Raw genomic sequence first — 15255 nt, 5'->3', positions numbered from 1 at the left:
AGGGTTCCGCGATGTTGAGTCTGAAATTTCTAAACTTCAAAAGTGGGCTGAAGTGGTTCCTTTTTGTCTGTGAGGGGCAAAAATATATATTGTTTGTTTCTTCGTCAGATCTTGGTTTCTATACAGACTGCAATACAGCTAAATTCCACACAGAAATTGTTAAACTGTTTCTGGTGAGGCACATTAATCCAGACGCTCCTTCCAATAATGATTTTCTGAAACCCTGACAAGCGATGGTTTCTGATTACAATTTCGTCATGCCTGTCACTTATCTTTATATACCACTTAAATGGCAAGTTTAATGCATTTTATTGCCTTCCCTTTCTTTGTGCTGTTACGTTGACTTGAGATACCTTCTTTCCTTGTATACTCTAGTGCATCTGTGCCTCTAAAAGAAGTTTTTCTGTCCACTAATACTCTGTTTGAGCATCCAGAGTTTCCAGCTGCTCACAAGATACAAAGAAATGGGTTTGCAGAGATCGACTCCGGGCTGTTGGTTTATCCATATGAGCTCTTTTCTATAATATTGCAGGTGTTATGTATTCCTGTATATTTACTGTAATCTTGTGCTTTCATGATATTTTAATGTCTAGGCTTGTGGCAAGGTCTCGTCGACAAGCTTTTGCTGCAAGTAAGCGAAAAGAAAGAGTTTAGGGAAGTGCGAATGCAAGCGGTGTTAGGAGAAAATCACTGCTGCAGTTCTCCAAGTCCACTGTAGGAATGGTGAAGAACTCGTTAAAAGTGCGTAAATATAGTTTTAAAAGAAAAAAAACCAAAACCCACACCACAAAACAACATACCAGCAGCCACAAAAATCGGCTTAATTTTGGAAGAATGTACATTGGTAAGATTTCTAAACGGTGCAAATGAAGGAGGCTGAGGAAGGCTGGTGTAACAATGGAGAAACTGGGGGGTCTGGACCGTCGCAGTGGATGCCCCAAGCAGGGGATGCTGCCTCAGGTGGCTCCTTTGGTTGTGACTGAGGAAAAATCAACCTCTTTCTGTGTCCTGGGCAATGAATTCCAGGTGTGGAGGCCTCATCCTTCCCACTAAGCGAGATCTTCACCACTGCTGTTACACCAACCTGGATTTATTCATCCACTTGGAAAGTGGAGCATGTAGCCAGATTATATTTTGCTTGCAGAAGGCTAAAGCTGAGGGTTTTGCCTGGTTAAATAAAACGTGTTGGGTTTTTAATGATTTTAATGTGTTATATATTGAATTGTTCAGTAGAATTAAAAGGTTACAGAAGCATAATGAAACAGATGCAGAATCACATACATAAACCCACTATTAACAGAAGGGTGAGACTTGCAATTTGCACTAGATGAAACAAATTTTTATTTTTGGAAGATTTTTTGTAGTCTCCATTCTGAATATTTGTTAAAAGCTTCATCATTCCTACTCCCATATATTTATGTATAAATGTAATACATATCTTATATAAGCCATAGAAGACGCTGCGGTTTGCACTGATTGTGCTTTACAGCCTCGTCCAGCTGCAGCAGCGCTCTGGACTGGGAAATGAGATGTGTTTAAAACACATGCTGAATCTTTGGAGCCAATAAAAGCTACTCGAAGGGTGGCATTCTTGGGTGATTTCTGTCTAATGTGCATAAGGGTACTGCAGCAAACCTGTTGAATGGACTTCAAATTTGGCTTAATACCTTGTACGCTTTAAACTGACTCTAACTACAAGTGAATTCTTTGCTTAACCAGTCATTCCAAAAAATATCCTTGATGTTCTCAGCAGGAGGTAGTTTGGTTGTGCTTTTGAAGTGAGGGGGGAAGAAAAATTAAAAAAAAAAAAAAAAAAAAATTGATCTTTCAATTTCAGTTTTGCGTATATTAAATAATTTGTGATGCTTTTAGTAAGTACAAGCAGATTATTGCATAGAACCGCAAGTGTTTGATAGCACGCACAGTTTCTGTACCAGATCAGGCAATCCGTGTCTGCAATGTTTCACCCTGGCTGTGTTCAACCCACAGACTCTACAGAGGAGAACAATTTGCACAAGGATCTATTGACTTCCATGCTGATTCTGCTCCTGGTCTTCATCATTTTCATTCTGTTGGCTGGCTATTTTTTCAGGTAGGTCTGTGTGGAGCTCTGCAGGCAGAACTAGCTCAGTCTTGTTTCGATATGATCTAAGAAGGAAATGAAAACGCGTATTTATGGTGAGGCAGGAGCCTCCATCACAGCGTGGAGGAGGGGGCCGCGGCAGTGCTGGATCTCGCGGTGAAGATGAACAGAAAGAGTTTCTCCAGAATTACATGGTTGGTAAAGACTGGTTTGGGAAAATGCTTGTGACTTTTCAGCGTAGTTGCTCAGAGTAACGTGGCGTGTGTATTCCAGGTTCAGAAGACATAGGAAAGCTGTTGTGAACTCGGGGGACAAAAAGATGCCAAATGGGATCTTAGAAGAGCAAGGTATGGGGAGATTTGTTTTCCTTCTCGCTTGTTTGTGCACACACACACACACTCATTTGCTAATTAAGAATTCAATTATTCCCTTTTGTTTGCTTTTTATGTATAATATAAGTTACAGGATTGAAGAGAATTTTTTTTAAAGGTCCGTATTTAAATATGCGTATGTATTAATCTTAACTTCCAGTTGTCAGTTTAAAATAATTTTCACTTTCAGTTGTGATACAGCAAATGTTTCTTTGTAAATGTTTCTCATGCTCTTTATATGTATATATTTTATTAGGATGCCAGCCAAGATCCAGGTTTCTAGTACTGTGATCTTTGTATTCAGAGAAAGGATTGCAATATTTCTTCTTACGAGGGGAAAAAATGGTTCTTAACTCTTTGTGAAATTAGGGACTGGTTCCTGAATGTAAAGAGAAACAAGGATGGAGATGAGATAGGACAGTATTTTATGCCAGTGGCACTAAAATAAAACGCTCTCAGTAGCTGGAAATGTTTTCTACTGGCTTTTTCAACGTGCTGGGTTTCTGTCTGATAGTGGGGAGCCCTTCGGGTGGTTGCTCTGTGGCGCTCAGTTCAAACCTAGCAAACACAGAGGATCCCTCTGTTTCTTGCTTATAAATTATTTTGGCCATAACAAAGAGGAAAAACTTAACGATAAACAGAATTCCATCTTTGTGCGGGTTCCACGTGGCTGTATATGAACGGAAGAGTAGGTTAACAAGCCCGGGGGCAGTCATGGAGAAAGTCAAACCTCTAAATGTACCCGTCAGCTTCCTGTCGGGTCGGTGTTGGGCGCAGGAACCCCAAGGGGTGAGCGCGGTTTGGGGATCCCCGCCGTGCCCCGGTGCTGCCCCGGGGTGAGGAACGGTTAATGCAGCCACCAGCGAGCTTTAGTTTGCAAGTGGAAATCACCCCGTCATTACCTGCGTGAAGTGGGCTGCCTTTCTGTTTGCCTTCGGTTGGAAATAAAACTTGTCTTTACTAAACAGCAGGTTTAATCCCTCCGCTTCTTCCAGCCATGCCAGGCAGCCCTTGGAGATGCTCTTTTGAATTTCCAGGTGGCCAGTTGAGTTCTTGAGGAGATGTGAAGGTGTCCTGGGGCAGGTTGGCCAGAGAGGTGGTGGCCGAACCGTCCCTGGAGACATCCCAGGCCAGGCTGGACGGGGCTCTGAGCAACCTGAGCTGGTGCAGATGTCCCTGCTCATGGCAGGGGGGGCACGGGGGGAGCTTTAAAGGTCATTTCCAACCCAAACCATTCTATGATTCCATGATTTATGTCCCTGTGTGAGCTGATGTTTGGGTGGCAAGAAGTGCCCGTAGGAATCCCTGTACCAAGCGGTGCTGGTGCTGGTGTGATCTGGTGCAACCTGAGATCAACAGCTCATCTCAGTGCAGAGTTTCTGGTGTCTGCCAAGTAAAAGATATTTTATTATTATTATTATTATTTGCCCTTCACAAGTGAAATAATCCAGCAGCATGGTGATAGATACTAAAGCCTGTCCCTGCAGTCCCTGCCCTGGGTTGCAGTCCCAACTCTGGGTTGGTCTGCTCATCGTCAGCAGAAGGAACCTTCTCCTTTTCTAAATAAAACTCGGTCACATTTCAATCCAGTGTGAACACAGAAGCCATTAATTTTACCAATAGTGGTTCTACGTGAATTTATTATGTTCTCAAAGCAACTCCTTGGCCTGTGGTTTCGGTTTTTTATTTTAAGTCAGCTTAGTCACCAGTTTAAGTTTCATGTGAGAAGTATGTTTTGGCATCTTCCAGCATAAAAATTAATTTGTAGTTGGAAATAGCTTGTTATCTGTTGCTCTGGACATGCCTTTAACACGTACTTTCCTTGTACTGACAGAACAGCAACGGGTGATGCTGCTCGGTAGGTCTCCCTCGGGCCCAAAGAAATATTTCCCTATTCCCGTGGAAAACCTTGAAGAGGAAATACGGATGCGATCAGCAGACGAAGGAAAACTCTTCCGCGAGGAGTTTAATGTAAGTCCTGACATGCGGAAAAGTGGGGGGCAAATCAAAACACCTGCAAATATTAACAATGCTTTTAAAAGCATTTGGTGTGTGATGCTGCAGCACTTGCGTGAGTGTGCTGATGCTGTTTGTACGTGTCTGCCATGTGTCGTAACCCTTTATGGGGACAAAATTCAAAAAGTTAACTGCGTTATGATATGGTGATGCCAAATCTGTAATATATAAACTCTTTGGCACTTGCAAGGATTTAAAGAGGGTCTTTAGGGTTTGCCTGAAAGCTGGAGGAGAGGAGAATTGGAGTCGTTCTAGCATTGATTTTCTTGGTGGTGGTGGAGGGGTTTTGAGGAGTCGGAGTGTCTCACCTCTATGGGAAGGACTTAGAGGAGAAAATACAGTGTGGTCTATAATATAGCCCTAGTGAGGTTTGACTTTTTTCTTTGGTAATTTGACCTTTTGCTCTCAGATATCATTCCATCACTTCCCAATTTGAGGCACCCTGCGCCCTAGCACATACGTTTCTATGAAGTACCTCAACTTTAACGGTTTTTCTTTAAGTGTTGCCTTGGTCAGAAAGGAGGTTTTATTTTCTGCACTGAAGCCAAGCTTCAGTTGCGTGTGGTCGTGTAGATGAGTCTGAAGCGGAGTCTGTGGCGAGGTGCTGCAGAGCTGGTTTCTATGGAGAAACCCGGCACGATGAGTCTGCTCTCGCATGTCTGCATTTTGGGGCCTTTTCCCTACTTTTATTATTTTTTTCACTTCACAGCAGAAGCAGGTTGCACAGAGCAGTAGCTTAAATGTCAAACACAGAGTTGTCAAAGCCCATGCACACATTGATTAGACAGTCTAAGTTACCTTCTTAATTGGTAGCATATTTATATCTGCAATTTGTTTGATGATGTATTTAAAACACGTAACTTCTTTGCCTTATCAGAGAGGAAGCATTGTGGAGATATTTATCGAAGTCGACAGAATGAATGTGAAAACTAATTTGACAAGATGTGCGCTTGTGAATTTCGACTCCCCTGATTAATTCGTTCTGCAGTTAAGGGCGAAACAAGCCATCTATTTTTATTTTTAATTTTAAAAACCTGCTTTGCTCGGATCGTTTTCTGCACCATGCTGTGAGCCTGTGAGCTTCTATCTGCACGCAAGCGCTGAGTCTGAAAACTGGAGTCTGGTCCCCATAAATGAGCAGTCTGAGTGGTGATGGGGAGTGATGCTTTTTGCTCCACACAGCCTGGTCTAACACATCAGGCATCTCCAGGAACGTGAATTTGAAACAGATTTAGGCCAAAAATGCCATTTCGGTATCCCTGTGAAACAGCGGTGGCACCAGCCAAAGACATTAGGTCCCAAGTGATTTTTCTGGTGAAAATAAAACCAGCAAGTGCTGGTAGACGAAGACACGCAGTGGATAGAAAGGATTTTTGGGGGACAGTTCTCTTAGATTTACGCGCCTAATGGGGTTCTTCAATACTTTTGATTTTAGCCGTAAAGCCTAAATTACCCTTAAGAAGTACCTTGCACTTGTACAGTAACCAATATAGCAGAGGCTCCTTCCACCCTTAGTTGCTTCATTTTTTATTATTTGATTCCTTTGTGAACATATGGCACTAGGAAGACGGTGTTCTTTCTTCACAGGAAAAAAAACCAAAAACCAACCAAACAAAAAACCAACAAAAAAACCCCCGTTCCTTTCTATATGGTCCCTTCAGATAAGTCCTACTTCTATTTATCATGCGTAACACAAGATAAGCTGGATGTTTGAAGTTTTTGATGGCTAGCTTATTGCCTTGATTTTCAGACTAATGTCTGAAAACCTTCCTGTAAGAATTTGCGTTTGAAATTTTAATTTTGACTTAATTAAGAGGTTTCTGTGGCTCAGTGAAAAAAAAAAAACAAAAAGGAGAAAATGGGCAAATGCTGGGGTAGATCAAGCCCCTCAGAAGCTTCAGAGAGATTTTGGGATTCCTGCGAAGTGGGACCCGGTGCCACCAAGACTCATCAGCTCCTCGTGATTCGCGGGGTGGTGGAGAGGACGTGATGAGGCGTCCTGGGTGAATCACGTCCTGCCCTCTACAAAGGGAGGAAAGCAGCAAAACGGGCTGTGCCCTCGCACCGGGGATCACAATCCACGAGAAGATTTCTAGGGAGATCTCAGGGCCTTGCAGGAGGAAGGAGCAGGGAATGGAGAGATTGTTTCACCAGAGATAATTACTCTCTGTGTGTTTTTTTCACGTGAAGACGCAGAACTTACGTGACTATTTATTGGGAATTTGCCGTCTGACTTTTGAAGTTTGAAGGACTCGGGTTTGAAGTGCTAATTATTTCTTTTTATGCAAAACGTAAATGAAGTTTCTGTGTTTTCTAAATTGTAAATGTATTTTAATTAGCAAAAACATGGGCTTCATTCAAATGAGGAATTAAGCACTTTGCTAAAAGCAGCTTTCTCTTGCAACTTTTTTAACCTTTTCTCTCTTTTACTTATATTCACAAGGTTAAGTGTTATAAAAAAGAAAAAAACAAACACAAAACACGAAACCCACAAAGGCGCGTTGCTGTTTCCTCTGTGGTGGTGGTGAAGTTGTGCCCGCGCCCCCCGTTTATTCTGTATCACCCTGACAACACAGATTGCTGCTTTTAAGAGGAAATTTGGAGCCCTGGTCTCTGCCAGGCAAGCAGGGAGCGTTGCTTTAAGCAAACTCCCTTTTCGTTTTTTTCCCCATCCCCTGTGTGATTCAGACTGTGGGTGGGAGGTAGGAGAAGGTGGTTGTGTGTTCCCGGACCTCTGGGATTTTACCTCAGTGAAGTCCAACGCGCTAACGCCGGTTTTTAGGAGTTAGTTACAAGAAACTTGATGAAACTCAGTTCTCCTTTACGCTGTTTGCAGCGCGGGGGCAGCTCAAAGCGCAGGGTCTTGTAGAATCACAGAAGCATTGTGGTTGGAAGAGACCCTCAAGGTCATCGAGTCCAGCTGTTAACCCACCCCTGGCGCTGCCCCATGTCCTGAGAACCTCATGTCCGTCTGTCCAGCCCCTCCAGGGATGGTGACTCCAGCACTGCCCTGCGCAGCCTGTTCCAATGCCCCACAGCCCTTGGGGGAAGAAATTGTTCCTAATTTCCAATCTCAACCTCCCCTGGCGCAACTTGAGGCCGTTTCCTCTGCTCCTGGCGCTTGTTCCTGGGGAGCAGAGCCCGACCCCCCTGGCTCCAAGCTCCTTTCGGGCAGGTCAGAGATCAGAAGGTCTCCCCTCAGCTCCTGTTCTCCAGGTCCCCCTGATTTGATTCATAGCAGATGCAACTATTTTGGAGCTCAAAATTGCATCCGCACACATTTGGAGGCTACTTGAGCTCTCTAATTAGGTTTTTAACTCTGTGATGCAGAAAACATATTCCACCATGAACCTGAATTCATTCATAATGTATGATGATCAGGTTTTGGACCACCTAAATATGTGAAAAGTTGCCAGTTTTATGACCTGCTAGAAAGGAATATTCAAAATTAGTTTTTATCAAATGAAAAGGAAACTAGAAGTTGAGCTCGCTGACTCACATTTTAAATGTGTTCTTGCTTCAATATAAAAGTTAGGACAGATACCAAAAAAAGTCAACATTTTAGAGTTACCATTTTAAGGCTTCTTTCTAAACATCCAAGAGAACTGCTTCTCTCAGGTGAACTAGATTCCTTCAGGTACTCTACAGCTCCCTCAGCCGCTCCCACCACCCTTGTGCTCCAGCCCCTCACCAGCTCCGTTCCCTTCTCTCCACTCGCTCCAGCACCTCAAGGCCTTTCTTGGCGTGAGGGGCCCAACGCTGCCCCCAGGATTCGCGGTTTGGCCTCCCCAGCACCCGTGCACCATTCTGCGTGGAGGTACCACCTTGGGCACCTCCTTGTTTTCATCGTCACCCTCTTCCTCTTTATTTCTTCCTTGCATTTGATTGCTCTGCAAGAATGCTTTTTTTTTCTTTCTTAAGCTTGACTAAATTTATCTTCAGTCTTAGACCTCGCTGATTACAAGCAGAATTTGACTTGTGCTCGTGCAGCGACTTTCAGCGTAAAAAAACGGGGATGTATTTTTTTTTTCCTTCCTCCCTTTCTGCCAGCGTTGGGCCCTCACGTGCAGGTCTCGGCAAGATGTTTGATATTTAATGTTCTTAGCGGTTGAGCTATTAACAATCAAACTCTATTTATGTTATTGAACCAACTGTTATTGCTAAAAGTAGCTGTTGGAGGAGCGGAGGGTGCGCTGGGTCGCGGCGCCGTGAATCACGGCGGCAGATGGCAGCTTAAAGCAGCAGCTCCGACATTAACAATTTTCTAAATAACCGCCATCTCTGCTGGAAAAATCACTTATTTTTCCAAAACTGCTGAACTTGTTTTCTGTAGTGAAATCTGCCAGGACGTGGTTTCCTGTTTTAGAGTGATGAAAGTTATTGCAAGGATAAAGTAATGTAATTCTGTTGGATGCAAGGCGGTATGTAGAAATGCAGATTTTTTTTCCCTACGCCATGTGCAGTCAAGAGTTACCTGTTTTCTAACACGTTGACTTTTGTATTTTTTCTGTTTTTTAGTCATTAACACCTGGATATGTGCAGGGAACATTTGAAATGGCAAATAAGGAAGAAAACAGAGAGAAAAACAGATATCCTAACATCCTGCCGTGTGAGACATTACCTTTTCTTTTAAATCAAATGATTAACTGGCACTGAGCATACTGGTAGTAGTGTTCATTTATTGAAAATATTCAAGTAATGTGATTTCACTGGTCACAAATATTCTTCATATATATGTTCGTGCAAAACCTTTTTTGCTGTGGCCTGATCTAGCATTGATCATCACCTTTTAGGGGTTTCTGTAGCATTTCTCAGGTGCTGCACTGTAAAGCTTTAGCTCTGGCTGGGTTCTAACAAATTACACCATGCCAAATGGATATTTTAGTGTCTCGGGTTAGTTCTTTGGGAAGCGCGTGCTCAGCCTGGCCTCCGGCTTGCAAGGAAATAACGTATTTCAGGTCGATTCACATGCAAACATGCTTGTAATATGTTTTCTTCCAGACGACCATTCCAGAGTGATTTTGACCCAAATCGACGGAGTCCCATCTTCAGACTATGTTAATGCATCATATATAGATGTAAGTTGCCAGTTGTCCACTGTTGGCTAAACCGCAAACTTGGTGAGTTAAATAAGTATTTTTCTGCTAACATATGTTGGCATTTTGTCTTTTAACTGCTGTATTTATTTCTGTAGGGCTATAAAGAAAAGAATAAATTTATAGCAGCACAAGGTAATTTATTCTCATTTCTCTGTTCTGTACATTTTACGACTGAAAGTATTTAATTTTCAACATGTCTTAAAGGTTATTTTCAGCTGCAGGTGGTGGCCAGATGTGAGGTGGGATTTAGAGGTTACAGTTAAAATAAAACTAAAGCGAGCCTGAGGTAACCCACTGCCTTTAGACCTGCAGATACTGCTCTGAGCGAAGAGGTTCACCTTCCCCTTCCACTCCCACTTTGCTTCTCTTTTTTTCTTCATCTACTTACTGGAGGTTTGAAAAATGATGTCTCCTGATAATACAGTCTAAGTGATTCTTATGCAGAGACTAAAGAGAAATCCTCAACAATGCTCCTGCCATAGCCCAGTTAAAAGAGCAATAATATTTCAAGTGAGGAGGTATCTGCTAGATGTGTAGTTTTGAGTGCATACGGCTGTGTGAAAGAAAATATGATTTTATTTAAGAAATAAGTGGTATATTCCAAAACCGAGCAGTCAACATGGATCTGGGTGGGCACCCAGCGCGCGGGGCAGAGGGTGTTCGTGTGTCCCATCATGGGCTGGTCTCCATCACCCAACCCGTGTTCTATCTGCAGGACCGAAACAAGAAACAGTTAACGATTTCTGGAGGATGATATGGGAGCAGAAATCGGCCATTATCGTCATGTTAACCAACCTGAAAGAAAGAAAAGAGGTAAAGAGCTCTCAGGGTGCTGCGTGTTCCCAAAGCAGCCGCGGCCGCTCGGTGTCCAGCCGGTCGTGCTTTGACCACTTCCTTCTCTAGCCCCATCAGCACAGCTGAGTTTCTGCTCATTAGTGTCGTTTTAATTTCCAAAATACAAATTTATACGTGTAGATCTCAAGGAAGAAACTCTGATAGCTAATTTAGTAGCCCATAGCCAAAGGCAAATTTTTGTGACTTTGTATTTTTTTTTTTGCAGTGGAAGGCTGCACTCGTTGGGTGGGTTTGGTTAGAAATGAAGATAGACTCTTGATTTGTTTTTTTGAGAGCTAAGTTTCAAAATTCAAAATCAATAAACAACACCTAAACAACACTTTTTTTTTTTCCCTCGTGACATTGATTCTTTTCCTTACTGTCCCCCATTTCTCCTTGTACGTGTCTCGCTTCTCCCATTGTGTGAGACTTTCCGCGGGTACTGGCAGAACGCTGAGACAGGCACAAGAAGCGTGAAACATTTAACTTCATTCCTGCTTCACAGACTTGGGAAGCTCAGTTAAAATATTAAGCAAATGTATCATCTGAAACATAAAAGATGCCTTTTAATTATTTTCTTTTCCGCTGGGGGACAGTTTGGCAAACAGAGCAACCTACATCCTTATTTGAAATATAGAAACTTCTTAAAAATGTGCGCCCAGGATATGAATCTTGTTTCCCTGGTGGCTACACCTAAAGCTGAAAAATAGTCAAGATATGACAGTCCACACAGTTATGTACATCCTAACAAAAAAAAAAAAAAAAATCTGTTTAGTTCTGGCTAGGTTCAAAAACAACTTCAAAGCTATTCTCACCTTCTCCGCATAAATTTAAGCATCAACAGCACTAGAAAAGTGTTGAAGCTCTATCGTGCCGGATGAGAAACTCTGTATACTCACATGCATATGTATGGACGCTGTTTTCAAATAACCCCATTGTTTTATGAGTGACCCACAAGGAAAGCAGACTCAGTGGTGTAAAACGCACTGTATGTTTGTGCAGGAAAAATGTTACCAGTATTGGCCTGACCAAGGGTGCTGGACCTACGGAAATGTCCGCGTGTCCGTGGAAGATTGCATAGTTCTGGTGGACTACACCATCCGCAAGTTCTGCGTCCAGTCCGTGAGTAACAACAATGCTCTTGCTGGGTCTTCGTTTTAATTTTTAAAGCAGATTGTTACAATCTCAAGTATTTGCTTCAGAGAAATTCAGGATATTAGTTAAATGTATTTGCAAACCAAGAAAGGTGTGGTAGGGGAGCAGGCTCTGTGGGTCAGCACGCGTGGCGTTGGATGCGGTTTGATGGATCGCAAGAGGTTCTTCTTGGTTTTTTTCGTATCTGTAGCCAGGGCCACAGAAAGTCCTTCCTGCGGCTGTCAGGGAGGGAGCACAGGAGCAGTGTCTTGACATTTTTGGGACAGATTACATAGATGAAGAAATGAGTGAATTTGGGTATTTAGAGTGGTCTGTAGATATTAGTTGGCCAATGTCAGCCAGCACTGCAGCCGAATTCCTGTTGTATCCGTGGTCTCTAGCTCAAGGTGAAGCTTTAGGTGACAAGGGAGATGGTGCGGATGACTTTGCTCTTGTCCACAGTGTGTAGCCTTGTCTGGGAGCAAGTTGCTAGAGATCCTCACCCTCGAAAGGAGGGCTGCTGTGTTTGCAGTGCAATGACCGTCTAATTCAAATTGAAGACTGAAGACAATATGGGCTGGTGAGAGGTGAGAAACCACATATAGTGTGTAGAACTCCATGGAGAGCTCAGAACCCTTCAAAACACGGGTGGATTTACTCAGCACTGGTTATAGATTCTGATCTGTGGAGCAGTGTCTGCTGATGGAGCGTGGAGATCCCTTTGGTATGACTAGTCATTGCTGCTAAGGCATCGCCGATGAAAATGCTCAGAAGGCAGAATGGGAAGGAGGAACAGTACAGAGGTGTACGTTCTGTGGATAAGCTAAAAGGCTGAAAAGTTTATGAATGGACCCAACTGCCTTTCAGTTGTTGATCTCTGCTGAGTATATGTTCGTGGGGTTTGGTTATCACTGATGGAGACAAAGCAACCTTGAAAAACCAACTGGCTTTCTCCAGTTTGAAAGAAACGGTCTTGACCTTGGCTAAAACAGACTGAAAGCTTGTGAGACAGATACGCTTTCTAACCCCAGGCATAGGTTGTGGTTGGTGAAGGCAGGCGAAATGATGCTGAGCTCTGCCGTCGTTGCTCCTGTGGTACCTCCTCTTTTATTCCTGAGCAGCGGGCCAGATGATGACCCTGTTGGTAGGTGGCCATCAGAGGCGCAGCCCTTCTTTCATCTCTCATACTGATACGGCATTTGGCATCTCATAGCCATGCAGATCCTGAATGGTTAGACTGAATTTTGAGAAGTTTGTCTGCTAAAAGATGTGCCGTGAGGATTTTATAAGGGGAAAAGGACCTAAGATTTGTTCTGTTATTAGCATAAATTGTGAGTCTCACTCTTTGCAGTCCTATCCTGGGATTATTCAAGTTTTCCCTGAAAAGGTGCATTTTAATAATATATGGTAATTTTACTCTGTTTGTATTTTACATACACTGTAAACTTCTAAACCTTGAGTCAGGCTCTAAGTATTGCAGGAATAAATAGCCACAGCAGTTTGTTTATAAATCTTTGCATGAAAAATGGAATGTCAAACCTGGAGTCTCTGTGTTCCCTGCAGCTTCATGACGGTTGTAAAGCTCCGAGGCTCGTTACGCAGCTTCACTTTACCAGCTGGCCCGATTTCGGGGTGCCTTTCACACCTATTGGGATGCTAAAGTTCTTGAAAAAAGTCAAAACATTGAATCCTGCCCATGCTGGACCAATTGTGGTTCACTGTAGGTATGTATGTGTTCTTCAAGCCATTCTCTTAGCTTGGCCTGGAGTTATGTGTGTAATATCAAGGCTAAAAGTTAATCTTCTGTTCAAAGACTATGAAGTTTGTGTGTTTATGTATGTGTATATCTATATTTACTCACACGTTTATATTTATCTGTGTAAAGGACAATAATATGCTGAGCTCCTTGAGAGCCCAGGATAAAAACAATTTCCAAAGATCTGTCTTTTCTGTCACTTTAATACTCAAACAGAAGTTTTTGGTTTGTTTTTATCCCTGAGTGATATCCAGTGTTTGGTATAAATATGTTCTTTGTCAGAAAAACAGACTTGTCGTACAAATTGGTGACCTTTGCCACTAAATGCTCCTCTGACAATTCATCCCCCACATCTCCCACAATAAAATTGCAGTTTGCCCTTTAAATTATCTGTTAAATGCCTAGAAAGTTTTGAATAAAGGCTCGCATTTAAGAGACTTAAATGCTGCAATTTAAAAAATGTTCTACATGCCAATACAGAACAAATTCCCACTCATTTGGTCACACACACGAACATCCTGCTCTTAAAGGCTTGTGCTGAAATGTTTATTATCTTATGTTAATGAAAGCACAAAGTCCAAATCAGCTTTAAAAGAAAAATCGCAATCTCCACAGCAGCTGTAAGTTCACAACTGAGCAAGAAATGTCTTTTTGGGAGCATTTATCACAGTGAGGTTAGAATGAAAAGAATAGCAGCTTTGTCTTTCTGGGTCTTGTTTTTAAGGAAATGGTTGTAGACTTATGTATTTGTTTCTTTTTCTCTTGCTCGTGTCAGATGTCTAGAAATACTCTCCAAGAGTCCTTGAAGCATGTAACTATTGAAAAAGAGCATTTTTGTCCCAGCCAAGCCAGCCTTTTTCTTTCTTCATTTCCATCCAGATCTTGCCTTGCTGGGATTCATCTTCTCTCCCAGGTGTCATACACAAGAGGCTTAAAGAAAAGCATTAAACAGAAAAAGCAGATTTTAGTAGTCTCACATAGTCATTCCTCTGAGAAACCCACAATATTCTTATAGCCTTTTGCCATGATGTTCCGTGGACACTCAGATTGGGTGTGAGCTTTATTTTGCACCAGCAGGAAATTCTGTACTTAGTTTAATCAGCAGGAGTAGAGACAAAATAAAGGAAAATACAAAATATCTTAATAAAAAATCTGAAGAGATTTAAATGTAATGGTCCAGCTGAACACAGTAATGCTGTTGTGTGTGTGCAGTACTTCAGCCTGCCTTAGAAACAGAGAATGAGAGAGGTGACACTTAATTTCCGTTACGGTTCAGGATATGACACTATTGAATTGTTGAAAAAAGGAAAGGGAAACTCATCGATAGTGAGTAACCGTCATTTTTAGTGAGCTTTTACAAAAACATTGCCCAGTCATTCCGAGCAGAAACTGCTCAATTGGGATGCTTTGGAAGTTAATAAAAGCCTAATTTAGCATTTGGAAGTACAGACTTGCAGAAAAAACAGAGGGGGATTTTTATCAATTTTTTTTTTCCCAGAAGTTTTTAGAAATATGTATTTTCGAGGAGCAGAGAGTGACATTGAGGAATAGCTGAGTAAGGGATATTGTACAGGAGGCCGAGGATGGATAAAATCAGGGAACTTCCAGGGCAAATGGTGACATGACCAGCTTTAGCAGGAAGTGCGAGGATTGAATAAAATGCTGATCTGAAGTGACGGAACGTTGGGGCAGAGGCACAGGGAGGGCCCACGGATGTGCTGGTATCTGCAAAGGGAGGAGCGGTGGGAGTGGGTGACAGCTCGCGGGACTGAGCCGTGAAGGACAAGCGTGAAGCGGCGATGAGGACCCGCGCTCAGAGGGAGTTTCCAGGACGTGTCAGGAAGAGGAAGATCTCTTTAGACTGAGAGTCAGGACAGTAGGACTCAAGGTGGACTCATCCGTGGTGGCAGAGGCCAAATACAAATAAATCATAGAATGGTTTGCATTGGAAGGGACCTTCAA

At 42.6% G+C, this 15255-nt stretch overlaps 1 protein-coding gene across 3 annotated transcripts in view; it reads left to right on the top strand.

The window, feature by feature from the left end:
• PTPRE (protein tyrosine phosphatase receptor type E) overlaps positions 1–15255 on the top strand; it is a 97963-nt gene that overhangs the window by 66552 nt on the left and 16156 nt on the right. For 2 of the 3 annotated variants that reach the window (XM_065638440.1, XM_065638441.1), the window contains exons 3-11: positions 1990–2092; positions 2357–2430; positions 4289–4425; positions 8989–9079; positions 9472–9548; positions 9665–9701; positions 10285–10382; positions 11406–11525; positions 13101–13261. In XM_065638440.1, the coding sequence (XP_065494512.1) occupies positions 1990–2092; positions 2357–2430; positions 4289–4425; positions 8989–9079; positions 9472–9548; positions 9665–9701; positions 10285–10382; positions 11406–11525; positions 13101–13261 (898 nt within the window). Of the gene's footprint in view, positions 1–1989; positions 2093–2127; positions 2278–2356; positions 2431–4288; positions 4426–8988; positions 9080–9471; positions 9549–9664; positions 9702–10284; positions 10383–11405; positions 11526–13100; positions 13262–15255 lie in introns of those variants that run through there. The other variant, XM_065638442.1, reaches the window with a different exon arrangement.

Source organism: Caloenas nicobarica, chromosome 7 (genome assembly GCF_036013445.1).
Source record: "Caloenas nicobarica isolate bCalNic1 chromosome 7, bCalNic1.hap1, whole genome shotgun sequence".
Lineage (NCBI taxonomy): Eukaryota > Metazoa > Chordata > Aves > Columbiformes > Columbidae > Caloenas > Caloenas nicobarica.
Note: the sequence above shows the minus strand (reverse complement) of the source record. Positions and strands in the feature narration are given on the sequence as shown.